This window comes from Gymnodraco acuticeps, unplaced genomic scaffold, assembly GCF_902827175.1.
Source record: "Gymnodraco acuticeps unplaced genomic scaffold, fGymAcu1.1, whole genome shotgun sequence".
NCBI classification, from domain to species: domain Eukaryota; kingdom Metazoa; phylum Chordata; class Actinopteri; order Perciformes; family Bathydraconidae; genus Gymnodraco; species Gymnodraco acuticeps.
The window spans coordinates 40,075-60,533 of NW_022990088.1; the positions used below are offsets into that span (position 1 = coordinate 40,075).

At 45.5% G+C, this 20,459-nt stretch overlaps 1 protein-coding gene across 1 annotated transcript; it reads left to right on the forward strand.

Annotated features, from left to right (window-relative positions):
* Positions 1 to 9,292: 9,292 nt before the first annotated feature.
* LOC117546192 (trace amine-associated receptor 13c-like) lies at positions 9,293 to 10,562 on the forward strand. Its single transcript, XM_034216341.1, has 2 exons — positions 9,293 to 9,465; positions 9,743 to 10,562. The coding sequence occupies exons 1-2, from the start codon at positions 9,293 to 9,295 to the stop codon at positions 10,560 to 10,562; spliced, it is 993 nt and encodes a 330-aa protein (XP_034072232.1).
* Positions 10,563 to 20,459: the final 9,897 nt, after the last annotated feature.

Below are 20,459 nucleotides of genomic sequence, written 5' to 3' on the forward strand. Positions count from 1 at the left end.
AGTGCATTCGACCAAGAAGATACAAACTTGAAGAAAACAGAATCATATCAAGTACATCAGGTTTCATAGAGCCTGTAAGGGAAACTTCTGTGTCGCAATGCAGTGGGAGTCACCGACTCAGGAAAGAGACACGGTAGAGCAGGAGCTTCGATGTCAAACACTGATGATTTATTTGGAGTTACGGCCGGAGAGATTCACATCACAAGTCACAGCAGTCACGGTCTGACTGCACGGGTGGATTGCCACGTCAATTCTGGAGCGCCTCTCTCTCGTTAGCCCATTTAACTGGTTTCCCAGAGAGTAATCAACATATTTTGATAAGATAGCTTTAGACAGTTGGGCACACTGAGTCACTTGCGTCCATCATTTATGGCCTCGAAGATGTCATACCTTGGAGTCCACAAACAACAAAGAAGGAAGTGTCCCAGTGCACTCACAACAACAGACCATCTGTGACCTAGTGTTGACCGGTCACAGAATGGGAACAATAACATTATGGCTGAAGCAGCCTATGTCCTTAAAGGAGATAAACAGACGTCAGGGTTGGTCATGTACGTCATATCTAGGAGTCTAGGACAATTATTTCCCTAACAGAGCCAAAACATTTCAAGTGCTACTCAACTGGCTTTAGATAAGCAAGTCCTTTATTAGTATATAAGTGCTTTGTTAGTAATTTTATTTCTCAAAGTGGAGTCGAAAGAGATGAGTTTTCAGTGTGCGCTGGAAGATGTGTAAGCTTTCTGCTGTCCTGATGTCAATGGGGAGCTCATTCCACCATTTTGGAGCCAGGATAGCAAACCGTGTTTTTGCTGATGGGAACTTGGGTCCTCCTCGCAGTGCAGGTGCAGCAAGCCGTTTGGCTGATGCAGAGCAGAGTGCACGTGCTGGGGTGTATGGTTTAACCATGCCCTGGATGTAGGAAGGGCCAGATCCATTCACAGCATGCACCAGCATGCACAGCAAGTACCAGTGTCTTGAAGTGGCCTGCAACGCCTGCCGCCTGATCCCGCGGCTCAGCCGCCACCGGCGTCTGGAGCACTTCCAGGCGCAGTATGTCTCGCCGGAAGAGGCGGAGGACTGGGACCTCGAGGTGGTGGAGATGGAGGAGCAGGATGTCGGTGTGCCCTTCGTGTTCGCCATGCCAGCGGGCCGGACTCCAGGAGGGTCCACAGCGGCAGGACTTCAAAGCGGTTATGACTATGGCGGCGGAGTGTGCAGGCTTGCCACTCCCCCCACCACTGCCACAGAGGCCGGTGAGCCGCCTCCGTCAGGGCTTCTACGGCCCGGCTCGTCCGGCGCAGCCGGCCTTCGTTTCGCCGGCCTTCGTTTCGCCGGCCTTCGTTTCGCCGGCCTTCGTTTCGCCCCCCTTGCCAGATATCTGGCAGTGCGTGGAGGTGACGTGGCGACAGCCACTGAAAACGAAGGCTCCAGTGGCAATATGGACGGGAATTCTAAGGGTGCAGGGCCGCTCGGACACGGAGTGTCCCGGTGTGCCCCCCCTTGATGATGATGATGATGATGATGATCTGCTTCCGCAGGCAGCCGGGTGGGCAGAGGGGAGGATGCCTCTATAGCCCAATAATCTTGGCGTGTTGGGTGTCTCACTGATCACCCCTCAGCAGGACATCCCCGCCTCCCCGCCTCCGGACGGGAGCGATTATTCGGACTGCTGTGTGGGCCAGACGGTAAATGGGCCAGACGGTATGGCTTGTTACGGGTGAGCGAAGCAAGCAGGACCCAAATGCAGATAACACTGAAAATACCTTTATTTCAAGGATACATGGACAAACAGAACACTCCCCGGTGAACACAGTCACAGACAAACGACGAACCAACAATCACAGACAGAAAAAGTTAGTTAAGTTAGTTGTCTTAAGTGTCAATGTTAGCTAGCGCTAGCGTTAGCTAGCGCTAACTAGCGCTAACTAACTCTAGCAACTGAAGTGTGCCTTACAATGCATACAAACGTCCTAAAATGCGGTGTCATGTTCTTTTGAAGTTTGTGAAAATGATATGAAATACAGTTGATCAGAATAAGAGGTGTAGCCGATCATTTTTGTATTTTCTTTGTCAGCCAGTCAGTGACCAGGCTAAAATCTTTAGCTGCAAAAACGTAAGGCATTTAGCTAATCATTTAGCTTTTCATCTTTTTTTAGTGTTTTAGTTTTTTTGGGTCAAGAACGTCAGTCAGATTGGGAGACGATTAGAAAGGGGGTCGCAAAGTAATTTTTGTTTGTCAAGAATCAACTCTGGTATGAGAATAATGTGTCATGTTAAGAGAGAGTAATGTTCCAGTTGTTTTTGTGTCTAGGGGGGAGTGGGGGGCGGGGGGTGGGTGAATGAGTGAGAGCAAGATGATTGACATTCATGAATGAAGATAGAAGATCAATTTATATTCCTATAGTACTACTGACTTGTGAGGATAACTTGTAATTAGAACTGAAAACAGATACATTTATTAAACTGTATTATGGAACTTCTGTTTTTTTATTATCATTCATACCACTTTTATTGCCAGATGGAGGGTTCCGATCATAAAACACAGAGACCATACAGCCATACCATATTGAATTGAAAAATACAAATCAGAATTCTTCTATGTTGACATGACAATGATAAATTAGTCTGGATATTGAGAAACAATAGAATAACATGTCTTAAAACAACTCTCTTCCCTTCTACTCTAGGAGAGGCAACAGATCAGACTAATATTCATATGTTTAAAAGAACAACTATTTTAAACTTACATGGTGGACCAGAGTCTATGGTGTGATGATTAAGTGACAAAAAAGTATCAAATTATATGTATTCTGCATAATTGGGGGGGGCGACGATACAAATTAAAATTTGGGACACTGCTGGTTATATCCGGGACAATACAAAGTAGAATTCGGGACAGTTGTGGGACACTGAGGAAAAAAGTTAATTTCGAGCCCTGCCGCGGCCGAGAAAGTCAGGGGGCCGGGCTCGAGGGCGAAGACGGCGGCACTCAGGGGGCCGGGCTCGAGGGTGAAGACCGCGGCACTCAGGGGGCCGGGCTCGAGGGCAAAGCAGGCGGCGACGGAACAACTCCGGAGGACGGGCAGGAAGGCGCTGACGGGACAGCTCCGGAGGGCGAGCAGGACCCACGGAAGAGGACTAGGAGTTGGCAGGACCCTCGGCGAGTCAGGTGACGGCGGGACCTCCAACGGAACAAGACATTGAGTTGGCAGGACCCCCGGCAGAAGAGTTGTCGGCGGGACCTCCAACGGAACAGGACATAGGGTTGGCAGGACCCCCGGCAGAAGAGTAGTCGGCGGCACCTCCAACGGCACAGGACACAGGGTTGGCAGGACCCCCGGCAGAAGAGCAGTCGGCGGGACCCCCAACAGGACAGGACACAGGGTTGGCAGGACCCCCGGCAGAAGAGTAGTCGGCGGAACCCCCAACGGTACACGACATAGGGTTGGCAGGACCCCCGGCAGAAGAGTAGTCGGCGGGGGTCCTGCAACGGCACAGGACATGGAGTAGGGACTTGAGAGGGGACTCGAGAGGTGATTGAAAGGGGACTTGAGAGGGAACTTGAGAGGAGACTCGAGAGGGAACTCGAGAGGAGACTCGAGAGGTGACTCGAGAGGGAACTCGAGAGGTGACTCGAGAGGGAACTCGAGAGGTGACTCGAGAGGGAACTCGAGAGGTGACTTGAGAGGGGACTCGAGAGGGGACTCGAGAGGGAACTCGAGAGGGAACTCGAGGGGAGACTTGAGAGGGGACTTGAGAGGAAACTGGAGAGGGGACTCGAGAGGGAACTCGAGAGGGAACTTGAGCAGGGACTCGAGAGGAAACTGGAGAGGGGACTAGAGAAGGGACTAGAGAAGGGACTAAAGAAGGGACTAAAGAAGGGACTATAGAGGAGGGACTGGAGAGGGAACTAGAGAAGGGACTAGAGAAGGGACTAAAGAAGGGACTAAAGAAGGGACTATAGAGGAGGGACTAGAGAGGGAACTAGAGAAGGGACTAGAGAAGGGACTAGGGAAGTGACTAGAGGAGGGACTTGAGAAGGGACTAAAGAAGGGACTAGGGAAGAGAGTAGGGACTAGGGAAGGGACTAGAGTAGGGACTAGAGGAGGGACTAGAGAAGGGACTAGGGAAGTGACTAGAGAAGGGACTTGAGAAGGGAATTGAGTTGGGACTAGAGAAGGGACTTGAGTTGGGACTAGAGGAGGGACCATGGCTGCTGGGGCCGGAACCATGGCTTCTGGGGCTGGGACCATGGCTGCTGGGGCTGGAATCCTGACCTTGCGTTTCCTTACATGCTGCCTTGAAGCCTTTAGGAGGCTCAGAGGTCCTCCAAAGGCCAGACGAGACCCAGCGAAAGGGTCTTTGAAAGGAGGCTTGTTGGGAACTGTGGCAGGCAGGGGGCTAGCATGCCAGGGGCTAGCAGGCCGGAAAACAGGTTTGACCTCAAAGCTACCGAAAAAGTCCTCCACCCACTCGGGTAGTAACTCCTTTAACCAGGGCCTTGAGTTTACTTCTTGGCATGCCGTTGAGATAATTGACTGGCTCTCTTCACTACTGGAGGCATATCGACAGTCGTTTTTAAAGCACATTAAATTGTACGTCACCTCGTACAGGCTGTCTGCTGGGTCCATCTTTTGGTTGGTTGGTTCTGTTACGGGTGAGCGAAGCAAGCAGGACCCAAATGCAGATAACACTGAAAATACCTTTATTGCAAGGATACACGGATAAAACAGAACACTCCTCGGTGAACACAGTCACAGACAAACGACGAACCAACAATGACGGACAGAAAAAACAGAACTTAAATACACACAGGACTAATCAAGGAAACAAGAGACAGGTGAGGAGGGAGGAGAAAACACAGGGGCACCAGGTGAACACAATCAAGAAAACAGGTAGGAGGGAACAGGTAGGAGGGAACACACACAGACAGGAAACCAAATACAGATCTAAACAAGACAAAACACAACGCAGACAGAAAACCAAAGACAGATCTAGACAAGATAAAACACAACACAGACAGAGCGTGACATGGCTGCCGCAGCTGGACGTGTGATGTCCCTGGCCACAGTGGCGTCGTGTCACGTGTGGCTGGGACTGACCGCACTGTCCAAGAAAGACCGGGATGATCTCCTTTGGGCCCCCATATCCACGGAAGGGCTCTTCGGGTCGATCACCTTGGTCACCCAGCGCTTCAGTCGCTTGGAGGAAGAGAGGGCGCAGCTCAGCCGCATGCTGCCGCTGGCTCGTCCTCAGGCTCTTCCTCGGGGAGGAGAGCGCTCAGCGGTGGTAAGACTAAGAGAGAGGCGCCAGTATAGAGCCCCCGTGGCTCCCGTTTCTCCCTCTGCCTCCGCGGTTCGTCCCGGAGAACCGGCTCAATACCGGCACTCGCAGGGACGGGGCTGACCGACCCCGACAGGCTCCCGCTCCGGCTCCGCCTCGGCAAAGGGCTTCAGGGTGGGGTGCACCGTCCTCCAGAAGCTGACTGGCGGTGGGAGGAAGCGTCCCGGCGGAGAGAGTCACTTTCTCCACCCAGGATGCGAGGGCGAATCCCGCCTCCTCCCTGTATGATGCTACTGTTGTGACACGATCATCTTTTTAAAATAAAAATGATTGCATGTATCCCAGTCTAAATGTCATTTCTCTCCACAAATCCACACTTCCACATAATGTTAACTGTACAGATTCCCCACTCGCTGCCCCAGTAGTAACTCTAGTAAAGGAAGCAGCTAGTGGGCATGCGCATGTGAGAGTGGTAAACCGCGCTGTGTGGGTACAAGGACATTATCGCCGGCGTAGCAGGGTTAGGAGACACACAACGCAGAGTGTAAAAACTCTGCTTGATGCATTTCACCGTTTGGGTGAATCCATCATGGCGGAGCACGCGCTTCAAAGAGCTCAGTAGAGAATCGGCCCTTTCTGTGTCGACCCTCCATGGGCAGAACTTCCCTTCATGGAGAGTTTTGTGGCGGAACGGGTCACCTGAGAGTACCACAGCTTTTTAGCTGGGGCCCCGCAGCTGATTGCACATCCCCTAACGCAATGTTATGGGGAATGGAAGCACAGCTGTGTATTAAGGGAGTGGATGGACAGGACGCTGAGACTGGGTTATTCACTACAGTTTCGCAGCATCCCTCCTCCGTTCACAGGCATAAAAGAGGCGAATCTATCGTTCCCTCTCGGCAGAGATTCAGGCCCTGTTGCAAAAACAGGCAGTGTCTGTTGTGCGCTCTCAAGACAGAGAGGAAGGGCACTATTCCCTGTGCTTCCTGGTTCCCAAGAAGACAGGAGAATTCAGGCCGATTCTGGATCTTCGAAGCCTGAATCTCCACATTGCACGCAGAAAATTCCATATGTTAACTGTAAAACAGTTGATGGGACTGGTGCAGCCAGGCAATTGGTTCACAACCATCGACCTGAAGGACGCTTACTTTCATGTCAGCATTGCTCCAAAGCACAGAAAGTATTTGCGTTTTGCCTTCCAGGGTGTAGCCTACGAGTACAACATACTACCGTTTGGCTACTCCCTATCCCCACGTACGTTCAGCAAATGTGTGACCACAGCGCTTCAGCCGATGCGCGACCGTGGCATGAGGGTGTTCTTTTATCTAGACGACCTCATAGTCATGGCCAGGTCCAGGGAATGGGCAATGTTTCAAACAACTTCTGGTGACCATCCCTCCCTCAGTGGTGGGCAACCTCAGTTACTGTGGGTCCCCAGAGGGAATTCCACTGGGGCGGGTAACCTCCTATGTCACGGTGTTCACAGACGCATCCGTGACAGGTTGGGGGGGGAACTGCCTAGAGAGAGCTATAGGGGGTCGCTGGTCTCTAACGGAGACATGGCACAGCAACCTTCTAGAGCTGCGGGTAGTGGTGTTAGTCCTCCAGCATTTCAAACCCTTAATACAGGGAAAACATGTGATGGTGAGGAGCGACAACAGCCCCACAGTGGCGTACATCAACAGGCAGAGCGGAGTCCGCTCCGCCGCCTTGTGGACCACAGCGGAGAACCTGTGGTTGTGGGCTTCAGAGATTGTGTTATCTCTGAGGGCCCTCCACATCCCGGGACTGGAGAACAGGGGGGCCGACCTCATGTCATGTCTCCTCCTGGAGAGGGTGAGACGAGAGCGTCTGTCAGTCATCCTAGTGGCCCCAGATCGCCGCTTGGCGCCGTGGTTCGCAGAGGTGACACAGATGATGGTGGGCCAGGCGATTCCTCAGTTCTGGGGGGCGATGTCTCAGGAGGCAGATGAACACCTAGTGGCACGGCTGCCACTAGGTGCACTGAACAACTGTTTGTGTGCTTTTGGGGGCGACGTGGCCGGTAAAGCTCTGTCCAAGAAACGCCTGGCAGGATGGCTCTGCGAGTGCATCTCACATGCCTACGGACAGGCGGGAAGAGCCTTCCACACGGGGGTCCGTGCACACTCTACACGGGGTATGGCTGTGTCAACAGCCTTATTCAACACAGTGAGTGTGGAGGACATATGTACGGTGGCGTCTTGGTCCCTTCATAAGGTTTTTATCGGCTTTATCGTTTTTATCTCTTGGACATGTCTGGCTCCTTCTCATCATCTGTGCTTGCTGAGGCAACACAGGACTGGTGAGGGGCTGTGGGAACTATGTCCCCCCGCCCTGGACATCGTGCACTTATGTGTTCCCATGCTCCTTAGGGACCAGGGAAATATGGTGCACAGTGAGCCCCATACCGGGCTGGGGGACAGGGAGAGCCTTCTTCACTGTTTTCCAGGCACACTATTCACGAGGTGTGCCCTACCAGCCAGGTAAACTACGGCCCCCACTTCTCCCTGGTCACAACCGGAGGAGAGGAGGTTGCGGTGCAGTGGCTGTTAACCAAAAGCCGGTCAGGGGCAGTGTGGTGACTCGATGTTGTTGGACGACAGGGCGTTTAGGCATCAGGGCTCCACCCACGGTACCCATTAGAGTCCAGTAGAGGGCGGAGCCTGTGTGGGATATAAAGTGGATTACGTATTGTAACCCTAGTTATATAAGCACAGGTGGAGCCCTCTACTCGGGGCCCTGTCTGTCCTATGCTGCTCGCTGTGTTTGTGTGTGTGTGTGTGTGTGTGTGTGTGTGTGTGTGTGTGTGTGTGTGTGTGTGTGTGTGTGTGTGTGTGTCTATGTGTGTGTGTGTCTGTGTTTGTTAATGTAAAAGCTAAAGGAATGGAAAAAAAACATATTGTAAGATGCAAATGTTTACCATAATTTGTGAATTCCATGTGAAAAGTTAGGAATTTCTTGTCTCACCACACCGAGGCCTCTGACACCCTTTCATTCATCCTTTCAGAAGTAAATGGTTTTACTTTGTACAGGAAGTATAAGGATGCTTCTAACAAAGGGGGACAGCTAAGCACGACAGCAAGATGTTCAATACAATTGGTCAGATCTTCCTTTGAGTACCTTGGCATAAGCTTTTCCTGGGTGGTTGAGCAACATGATACCTTGATATAAAAGAGGAGTTAGCCCTTGACCATCACTCAAGATTGAAGAGACATGTCCGCCAGAAACCTGAACAATGTCTAGAGCCTTTAATATTCCTGGGCAAATCTCATCCATACCTGGCGCTGTGATATTGGGATATGGGTAAAGCTTCCCTATAATCTTACAACTTTTCATTATCCATCGACAACATTTTGGATGTGTTTGGGAGCCCTTCAAAGTGCCTGACAGTATCAGGATATCAGCAGCTCTCCTCCTGAGCTGAACACTCTGAAACCCTGTGTCCCTTTCCTGAGTCATCTGGGGGCTGCCAGACCTTTCTTGAGACAAACCAACAGTCAATCTCATTGGCCTTCCCAATCTCTATGTCGTTTTTGTTTCAAAATAACCCTGGAACAACCAGGCCCAAAAGGCTAAATGACCTGATCCATTGAATCAAGTTGGCTTCATTGATCCTTTGACCATAACTCTGAGGAGCCACTCCCACAATGTAACTTATCAGCATGGCCCACTTGGTTTCAATACTTCACGAAAAATGATAATCTTTTAAGATTCTTTACACTGTAAAACCACTCTTGGTGACTAGGAAAAAGTGGGCACCATAATCAAATAAGATGATCTCAATGGAATTATGAATTATGAAAAAAACAAGTTGCATGAAAGTGATGAAGACTGAGATGAAGATGACTGCAGGAAAAAAAAAGTAGAGCTTAGGGATTTCAGTCTTAGATAGAGAGAAAGTAATAGTAGGGGCAGGACGGATGAGAAGAGATATATCAACGTTGAGCTTTGCCAGAACACAGCAGCTTCTCAACACGTCTCTCTGCAGATGGAGACTTCCCAAAGAGATGAACTCTGCTTTCCACAACTCTTCAACAAATCCTGCAGGAAGCCTACGCCAGCTCAGTCAGATGTCCTGCTCGCTTACATCCTACTGTCCTTCATCGCTCTGATCACTGCAGCTCTCAACCTGCTGGTCATCATCTCTATCTCCCACTTCAGGCACAGACAAACTTTCAGCTTAAGCTTGTATATGTTCATGATTGAAAAGTAACAGGATTTAGCAATGCATATATTCCTTTTAATTAATGTTTCAGATAATAGTTGTTCTGCTTTCAATGATAACATATTCAAACCTGACGTTGTGTGACAAAATAGTTAAAGCGGGCACTCCTCAACAAATGGAAATCCATTCAATTCTTTCTTTGTGTTTTACTGCTGTTTGTTGTTACAAGCTATTGTTGATAATTTTATTTATGATGATATTCTTCCTTTCCAGGCAGCTCCACACCCCCACTAACCTCCTCATCCTCTCCCTGGCTGTCTCAGACTTCCTTGTGGGCCTACTTTTGATGCCTGTTAAAATCATTTCAACAGAGGCTTGCTGGTACTTCGGTGACCTGACGTGTGCTCTGTATAATATTGTTGATTTTATCATTACCTCTTCTACGGTTGGAAACATGGTGCTCATATCCATTGATCGTTATTTTGCTATATGTGACCCTCTACATTACACCACCAGAGTAACTCTCAACAGAACAAAAATCTGCATCTGTCTTTGTTGGATTGGCTCTGTTATCTATAATTGTCTCATTTTAAAGGACTTTCTGAGACAACCTGATTCACATAATTCTTGCCATGGAGAGTGTGTAATTGTCACTGACAATATCACAGGAGCTGTTGACTTAGTTGTTAACTTTATTGCCCCCATTACTGTTATCATAGTTCTGTATATCAGAGTGTTTGTGGTGGCTGTGTCTCAGGCTCGAGCCGTGCGTACCCATGTTAGAGCTGTCACTATGCAACGTTCAGTTGGTGCAACTGTTAAGAAATCTGAGATGAAAGCAGCCAGGACTCTTGGTGTTGTTGTCCTTGTGTTTCTAATATGCTTGTTTCCATATTACACTCCATCCCTTAAAGGTGAGGATATTGAAAATAGTAGTTCAACCTCACCCATTGTAGTCTGGTTGATGGATTTGAACTCCTGTCTGAACCCAGTGATTTATGCCTCGTTATACCCCTGGTTTAGAAAATCTATCAAGCTCATTGTTACCCTTAAGATATTTAAGTCCTACTCGTGTGATTCTAAAATACTTTAATAACGGGCTGGGGTTGAGATATATTCTAAAAAACCTCTGTTCAGATGGACATATTTTTGCTATTGTTGCTGAGTCAGAATGCAATGGCTGAATAAATATTAGACATTATTTAATGTAGTAAAACATATGTAACTAAAAGATATTAAATAATTTGGTACAAAATAAAACTGGAAAATATTACATTGTGTGGAAGAAGTAGTAGTTTTTGACCTGTGTGGACTTCAGCTTGACCAGTATTCTGGTAATGATATGTTCAATTGTTAATTTAGTAAACAGTATGCAGTACAGACTGATTGAGTATGTCGTTGGTCAGTCTGCAACTTCAAACAAAAAGACAGAGCTGTCGCGTGTGTGTGTTTTTGTCTGTGTGTGTGTGAGTGAGAGAGAGAAAAGTGACAGATTTGGTTCTCCAACACACTGACGATACCATTAAAGAAGAACAAAAATAAATCTTGTTGAGTGCTAACACATGTTTATTTTACCATTGCCCATGATCATTTACATGTATTGTCTCTTAATATTTAGGCAATACCAATTAAAGCTTCAATCAGCGATGATCGGGACCTCGCTAGGGCTGCTCGATTAAGACAAAAATCATAATAATTTTTGTCAATATTGATATCACGATTATTAAATACGATTATTCATTGACTTTGAAAACATCAATTTATTGAACTTTAAAAAATAAATAAATAATGTTTTGAACTGTATCTTTTTAACAGTTGATTACCCTGAACCTTAAGTATAATTAACTGAAAAACCAATACAAATATAAATAAAATAAATTATACATATATATCTACATTTAAATAAATAATATCAAATTAATAAATACCAATAAAGAAGATCAACAAATATGTTGGGGCGCACTTCCACAACCTACTGAGTATAATACATATAATAAATACAAATAAATTAGATTATTGGCAAAGTATTCAGCTGAAGCCACATCTTTTTCAACTTCCCCACGGCCTTTGTCATAAAGGGCATGCCAGGGTTCAAGTTATGTGGGAGCCAATGGGAGCTCAGCTCCCATAAGGAGGGTCTGAGCTCCCATGAACGCAGTGAAATCATACATCTGTGGGGGTCGTTAATACATTACCAACAACCATTATTGTAATCACAAATAATGCATACATGTGTCAAAGTAACGAGTATTATTTACGATAACGAGGTAAATAGGCTAAAAGAAAAACATGTTTTCCAAAAGAACTACGAATCGTATTCTCTCTTGAATGACAATAGGCCTGCACTTCACCTCCAAGGTGCGCAATGAATTATTGTGCAATCTATGCCTGCGCGAGCCGAGATGATGTGTTATGTGGTGAGTGTATAGTTGAACCTTTCCATATTTAAGTTTGTAGCAAGTAGAGGACTGCTGTGTGTGTGTGTGTGTGTGTGTGTGTGTGTGTGTGTGTGTGTGTGTGTGTGTGTGTGTGTATGTGTGTGTGTGTGTGTGTGTGTGTGTGTGTGTGTGTGTGTGTGTGTGTGTGTGCAAACTCAGATTATAGCTCCAACCCTGGGGCAAGCAGTGCAGATCTGGTGAAATGATGCCGAGATGGCATCGCTTAACAATTGTCCATAGTGTTTTTTTTCTTTCTAACATTTAGATTGTATTAGACATTTTCAAAGACAAAAACATACGGACAAGGACATGGCTCACACACATCAGAAATAGGACAGGACAATAACATGAAGGGTGGGGGGGATTATAATGTTACATTTTATCAGCGACGTGCAGTCAGGGGAGGCAGAGCCTCACCTGTCATACTCATAGACTGGCCATACTCCAATGTAACGGAAAAACAACTAAAGAAAAACTAAATAGTAATAATAATCAAATGTCTCCACTGATCTGTGTTGTAAATGTGATTTATGTTTGATTCCAATCGCTTTTTATAGTCAAAATCAGCAAATTTGCCGAGCTCCGCTACAACTACATGGGAGCGATGAGAAGTGAGGCAGGGACGAGCTCTGCCTCACGTAAACCCACAGTAACTTGCTGGAGCGCGGGCACTAATTTAGCGCGGGCACTTATTTTGTGAGCGCGCTCAAGCCAGTTACTGTGTGGTAAGGTGAGGCACAGATGAGCTCTGCCTCACCTCAAAATGCGTCACCTCACAGAAACTGTCTGGAAAGCGGGCCCTAAGCGCATGCCTGCACCATCTCACTGTATGTCACCAATGTAATGTTTGTAGATCCCTTTATTACATTTATCCTCGCCATCCATAGTCTCTAAATAACTTATTTCACATATATATGATATTTAGGCTCGCCGTACAACGGCAATGAAAAAAGCACCAGGGGAGGCAGGCATAACCTCTGCCGCACTGAAGGGGGCGCACGTGAGCCCACAGGTTCTTGTTGCTACTGTTATTCTACGCAGAGGCAAACAACAAGCTAGGCTTTTGAAACTAGAGGAAGATAAGGAGGACTTTTACAAAAAAGTAATAGAGATTGTTGTCCAGAAGGATAGCATGGACTCAGGGTCGGCTCTAGAACAACTTGAATGGGGGGGAAATCATTTACCAAGGGGGGGCACACACTGCCGTCAACAACCAACACACAAACACCAACTTCAATTTAAAAAAACATGCTGTAAAGTCTATTGTCTTTCACACACATTGCAGGGGTGTATAATGCTATTGTATAGTGCACCTATGACTTGTGCATACATGCACGGTTGTGGCACGACCACCAAAACAGAAACATATAAGGACAGAGGGTGTCGTTTTCTCATACTGATATTCTGCACAAACTGTGCTGTTGTATTTGCTGTAAAGTGTCTTTACTGTAGGTTATTTTTGTATTATACTGTATATACAGCACTTTGGCTCGACCAAAAATCGTTGAAAAATGTGCTATATAAATAAAACTTGATTTGATTTGATATGGACATAGGCCATCATATAAAAAGTGTGCAAATGTATTTAGTATCCTATCCATGTGAACATGTTGTAGGTGGGGGTGGACCTAACCTCCTCTAGGAGGGTCTGGGGGCATGCTCCCCCGGGAAGATTATTTTTAAAATATTGAAGTTAAATGCATCAATCTGGTGCACTTTGAGAGCAAAGTGAAGAGATCTATGGATAGCCTACATCTCTCAGCATCCATATGAAACAGAACTGTACACAGATTTACTTTTTCTTTATGGATATTTCACTAATCATTCCCCTTTTAAACTGTATTCTTGTGTTACTGTCCTATAGTATTTCATACCCGTTTTTCATTTATTCTCTCTTTAATAACTATAATGATCATATAAAGGTATTCCTCGAAAATACTTACATAAATGGTGACCAAACCGTTTGAGACCCACTGAGATAACTTACACTAAAGTGAACTATCTAAACACTGAGAGAGTCCTTTACCTCACTGAGCTGACGTTATAAGATCCTCTCAGTCTGACAGGAGAGGACTGTCCTCCACCTTGGTGTAGAAACAGCCCTTTATAACCGTTAGCATAGCTAGCTAACCAGATGCTAACCACAACATTCCACGTTACCGCTCGCGCACTCACAAAATGCGCTCGTGCCACACACACACAGAGCTTGAATGAAACACAGAGACCCATGTACTTGTACTGTACTGTATATCATATTATTTTTGATGGCTTTACTGTATAATCAGTGTAACAGATTAACAGATCGCCACTGGGCTTTCATCTAAACACTCAGCCACGTAATGATAACAAAAAAAAGGTCGGGGGTCATTGGTCAAGCAACACACCAATCAGAGAGCAGCAGTGAGCACACCTCAGGCTGTGTTTTATATTTGTATTATTTATTTCTGATGTATTTCACACAAAAAACCTTTAGTGGAAACGTTTTCACTTAGCCTATATAATAAAAAAAAGAAAAAATCGGCAAAGTGACAAGGCTTGCCCACCCTGCGTTGGGGGGGAACATTGACTCATTTGGGGGGGCATGGCCCGCGAATGACCCCCCATGACGCCGACCCTGCATGGACTTCATCTTCAAGTCAAGGTAAGACCACATTGGTAATGAAAATTGGTTCTTACTAAGAAAGAACAATCCAATATTTAGATTGTGGGTATCCTTTTGTTGAACGGTCTGTTTAAAATGAATCGAAACATCAGACCAAAAAAGCTTTTGAAAATAACAGAATATTTCGATTAAGGTCAGAATATAATATTTGTAAATCTAACTCTGAAAGAGTCAGTGCCTCACCAGCCATGAACCTCACCGCACGTCACTGCATTGTATGTATGGCTTTGTATTTATACATGATTTGCTTCATAATATAGATATACTTCATTGTTTCCTCATTATTATTATAAAACAAAAACATTGATAATAGGTAAATAAATAAACAAATAGTTAAATACACAGAAAAAAATGGGGAGTAAGATTTACTTAGGAAAATTGAGGAAAGACAACGCACGCAGAAAACCTAAGTACATTTAACAACGTATATTTCAAGTAGCTTCTACTTACAGTTAAGAAGTCTTTGTTACTAAAGGCACTTAATTAAACTTTACTGTCACACTCAGTTTTTGTAAGTACATTTTACTTACTATTGTATGGTAGATTTGACTTAAGATTACATTTGCATGTTATTACAAATCTCCAGTAAAAAACATTTGGCTTTTCAGGTTGTTTTTACTTGCTATTTTTATCTTTTATTTAATAAATATGTAGGTAATATTTAAATATAATTATTAAGTATCATCACATGCAATAAAACAGTTTTAAACTAAGGCTACAACACATGAAACAGTAGACACTTTTAAACAACACTATTCTGCCCCCGCTCCCGTGGCAGGGCGGACAGACAACAGGTTCCCAAGAAAAACTCTGCTTTAGAAGTTCAGCTTTAAAGTTTACTCAGAAAGCACTGTACAACTGGACACACAAGAAAATGTACATTAATTTCAAGCATAGCAATCATTTAACATCATACATTTCCCGCGTGTGTTAACAACAGGGGCGGACTGGGACTAAAATTCAGCCCTGGAAACTGACCCAGTCCGGCCACATGAAATGTCAAATGTTAGAAATCCGCTGTTTATTGTTTAAAGTTTTACGTCCGACTCGCTCCTTTTTCCCTCTCTGTGCACAGCTCCAGTTTGGGCATTGGCCTGTCATCAGATTTCATTTTGAGCTGCTTCCTGTAGCGGAAGTTTAGTAAAATTATTTTTGATGAAATACTCCAAATCTCCACCCTCCATAATTGCACTTGCTTCAGTTGCTTGCTACTTTTTAAGGGCGGTGATGACAGTTACAGTACGAACTGAAGTTGATGCGATTTGATTGGATTGTGAGGCATGACGTGAGCCTCATCTGATTGGTCAATCCCTCAATTCTTTTCACCAAGGGAAGCCAATTTCGGCTAGCCTCCTCTCGCAACAGAGTGCAATCTACTGTTTCACCATAACATCTAGAGGGGCGCTGTTTCACTCTTTGTAAAATACTCAATGAGAATGGGGGAGAGATGGGCCGGCGGAATAATTACCGAAACTAAACGAAGTGTTTTTATGTATTTATTAAAATTATAACTACAATCCAAAAAAACAGGGGAAGCCTGGCTTCCCTTGGCCTCCAGGAGAAAACGCCACTGAGTTCAGGGGATAATTCTCACCCACCTCTTGCTCTTGCCCTGCACGTGTGCCAGTTGAGCTGGTTCTTCCACCAGCTCAACTCTGTCCCTCATCATGAACGCAGGAGGCTGGCTGTATATCTGAACTCACGCCCTCATCATTCTCTTCATCATCTTGCACTTGTTCTAAGCTGCTGCTGATAATGCTCGTAGCAGCGCTGCTGCCAAAAAGGTCTGTCAATTTGCGACATGTATATGCTTCACCTGCGAGTGACTTCATCTTTTTTGTTCTCGCCTTCTCGGCCCCACCTTTTTCTTTTCGTTTTCTTTGATTTGTATCCATGTTTTTTTATTCTTCCTGTCTGCCGCGGCGTCTAATCCCTTCTCTTCGTGTGGCCGGTCTTTTTTCTTCTTCGTGTGTTGTTGACAGATAAGAACCACACAACTGCATTAGCGGCCGCTGTCGCCCGTCAGCGCAACTTAAATGATGCCGTTAAACAATTTTTTTTTAAAAAGGTCGGCCGGCCGTCAACGGCCCTTGACGACCGGCCGTTCTGTGGTTCTCCAGATTCTACAGATGGCCAGTCCGCCCCTGGTTAACAACCATATAATAAACGATGCGTTAGCTTCATAGTAACCCCTATGGGAAATTATATTGAAAGGCTAGCGGTTAGCATACATCGCTGCAACTATGAATTCACAGCAATATTTCCACCATTTAACAATGTATCCCTCACACATACTCTTCATAAACAATGTTGAAACAACAGAGCATAGAAACACTTACAGGCATATGTTTCCTTAGACAACAATGCAGAGTAAAAACGTGCGTCTGAATACATGTATCAGTTCTGCATAACTACGGCAACACCAACCCAGTCTCACAAAAAAACGTGTAATAACTACGTTGGTCCACAACTTGGGACGTAGTAGGCTTGTTTGAGACGAGCTGCGGCTCGCTTCGAAAGTAGACGAGAGTAGCCGATCACAGCCGGGGGAGGTCTCAAAAAGCTCGCCTTAAGTCGGACAGCTCGGACTCGGAGTCGGCTTGACTGGCTGGGTTTGCAATGGCGGAAATTGCGTTGGCGTTTTTCGTTGCAGATGAAGTGGATGCAATAGAAATCCCACATGTATTGTATGGAGAATGGCATGATGAACACCGTCTGCGTCTTTTTATTTTGTAATTTGATAGGGACAGAGCATGTTAATGAACATCAGTATAAAATACAAGAAGTATAAATGTGTTTGAGCAAACGTGCTAATTTACATCCGTAGTAGGCTACCTAGGCAGGTAACAAAAACAGATACACAATACAATACACAAGTAAAAAGACAAAATACATTGTAGGCTACATGTATCTAGGCCTACTACTGGCTGCATCAGTCTAAATTAAAAAGTATGATCGATTATCCAGACTGATTACTTTACCCTACAGATCACAAATTGTGCAAAAATTATGACACTATTAGTCTTTTTTTGTCCTAATGGGATAAGATAAAAGCTACTTTACTAAAGATATAGAAAGCAAGCAAGATAGTAGTACAAAGATACAATAAATGAACAAGAATAAAACTGAAATCAAGTGAAGATAATATAGGCCTACAGCAGCAGCAGCAGTTATATATATATAAAGAATGTTGAATAGGTCTAATGATTTATGCTCATCATTTGCTCCTGTGTCTGCCTTCCTTAGATCCGTTCCAAAGGTCCAACAATTTGTGGAAGAAGTGGTCCCACAGTACAGTCCTTCAGACTTCAAAAGTCATTTCCGATTGTCCGGGGGACATGTGGAAGTATGTGTGTGTATATATATATATATATATATATATATATATATATATTAGGGCTGTCAAGTTAACGCGTTAATAACGCGTTAACGCAAAACAAAATTAACGCCACTAATTATTTTAACGCGATTAACGCATGTGTATTTTTTGTCCTCGGCCGCCTCGTAGTTTCAGAGCGCATCGAGTTTAAAATACCATCTACAAGCTGATGCTGACAGCCCCGCTCCTGCCGCCCGCTTGTGGCAGACCACAATTCCACGCTCACCGGCAGGCACCGACTGGCTATCGGGAGGACCGGGAGGGTGTGTGTATGTGTGCCCCGAGCGAGCGAGAGAGAGACCTTACGTGTATTGTTGTTGTTAGCATCTGGTGCTAGCTAGCTGCGCTAATGGATATAAGGAGCTGTTTCAATGAAAACAGAGGAGCGGCATTTCGCCACAACTGCGCCGAGCACTTGACTTTATGCAGGAAGCCAGACAGTGGGACATTGTATGAAAAGTCAGCACACTCAGCACGGATAGTGCGCGCAACATGATTGCAGCGTCCAGGCAGCTCCCGTTCGAGCATATGCCTTGAGTTGCATATAGCTCCATCACACACACACACACACACACACACACACACACACACACACACACACACACACACACACACACACACACACACACACACACACACACACACACACACACACACACACACACACACACACACACACACACACACACACACACACACACACACACACACACACACACACCCCATTTGTATTGTATTATTGTATGAGAGAGGTTCCAGGTTGAATTGAGGCGAATATTTGTAATGTTCAGAGGTCGTTGTGTTTAATATTCATGACAATATTTGTCGTTGTTCCAATGATAATAAACATTAGCATAAAGCATATTTGTCCACTCATATGTTGATAAGAGTATTCAAAACTTGAAAAATATTCCTCTAAGGTACATTTAGAACAGATCAAAAATGTGCGATTAATTTGCGATTAATCGCGATTAACTATGGACAATCATGCGATTAATCGCGATTAAATATTTTAATCGACTGACAGCCCTAATATATATATATATATATATATATATATATATAATTAACATCAAATATGTATTATCTGGACTGGTGATATTAAAAGCCATTTATTCCTTTCTACCAAACAGGATGTGATGACGACTATTGGCCTGTTCTACTTGAACAGACAGCACAGTAAAGTGGTGCTTCAAAACAGTGTCCTTGCCTGTCTGTGGACTCTATCAAACCAGGAGTCCTATAGGGGGGTTGCTGATCGTTTTAATATCACCAAATCCACTGTCTGCCTGCATCTCCATCTGTAGTCTTGTCACTACGTATTTGTCTCACATTTCCTGGCCCACAGGGCAAGCCCTACATGATTCTGAGTTAGGATTTCGTGCAGTAGGATTTCCCAACACTGTCTGTGCGGTAGATGGATGCCACATTCCTATTATGAAACCACACTGTGAGAACCCAGTAGCATACATCAACAGAAAACAGTTTTATTCTGTTGTGCTTACTGGGTTCTGTGACAGTGAGCGGCGATTCTGTCATGTTAATGTGGGCCACCCTGGTAGCTGGCATGATGCACGGGCATTCCGGTTGTCTGCTGTTGGAAGGCTGCTTGATGAAGATCCCCAGTCCCTGGTGCCTGAGGGAATGCACATCATTGGGGACTCTGCCTACCCACTATTGCCTCAGCTTATGAGGCCATACAGGGACAATGGCCATTTAACTGCTCGGCAGCGTCGTTTCAATCAGAAATTAAATGTTGCACGCGTGGTCATTGAGCATACCTTTGGCCTACTGAAAACGAAGTTCAGGAGGCTCAAATGTTTGTACGAAAAACATTGCAAACATTAGCACAGCAGTCACTGCCTGTTGCATACTTCACAACATGTATGGAGGAAGGGGAAGCAATTGAAGTTGATGAGCAGGTCGGAAGACCAGATTCCCGGTAGGTAGCTGGTCTCTTCAGTGGACTACTGCTGCGTGTTAAGTTTCTCCATCGTTGTGTACAAACTGGATAAAACGCCGGGTTTTTGTTGTTGTTCAGGAGTTGATCTGCCCCTGCCTCGACGTAAGCGTGACGTATGCGGTGCTTTTGCTCTGGCCGGACAATTTTTTGGTGTTCGAAATGAACTGGATTCCGGAGCTAAGAGGCTGCTCCGCTGCGGTGTGAACAGGAAAACCCGGTGCTTTTCAAGCTCCAGCTCCGAACCGGCCCTGAAACACTGTTGGTGTGAATGAGGTAAGAGGCATATGGCAGTGTGGTGGATGGTTGTGAGGCAGTGGGAAATAGAGGGGTGGAAACAAGAGTGCCTGGTGGTGCGCTCCCAACACCGCACCTCCCAAACAGGTTGTCCATTATCTGTGGAATTGCAGAATTGTTAAAAAGGAAATGTTGCTTTTACCAACTAGATGTGCAAGAACAAACTTCTTACCCCATAATATTCCCACGTTATGTTCCCCTCTCCTGTTGAGGTACAGCGGTCCTTGGCTCTTTTGTATGTGGTCAAAAGGTTG

Bases quoted from the DNA above. Each gene is read 5' to 3' on its own strand.
- LOC117546192 (XM_034216341.1), top strand. From the start codon at position 9,293: ATGGAGACTTCCCAAAGAGATGAACTCTGCTTTCCACAACTCTTCAAC. The intron at 9,466-9,742 runs GCACAGACAAAC...CTTCCTTTCCAG, and splicing joins ATCTCTATCTCCCACTTCAG to GCAGCTCCACACCCCCACTA.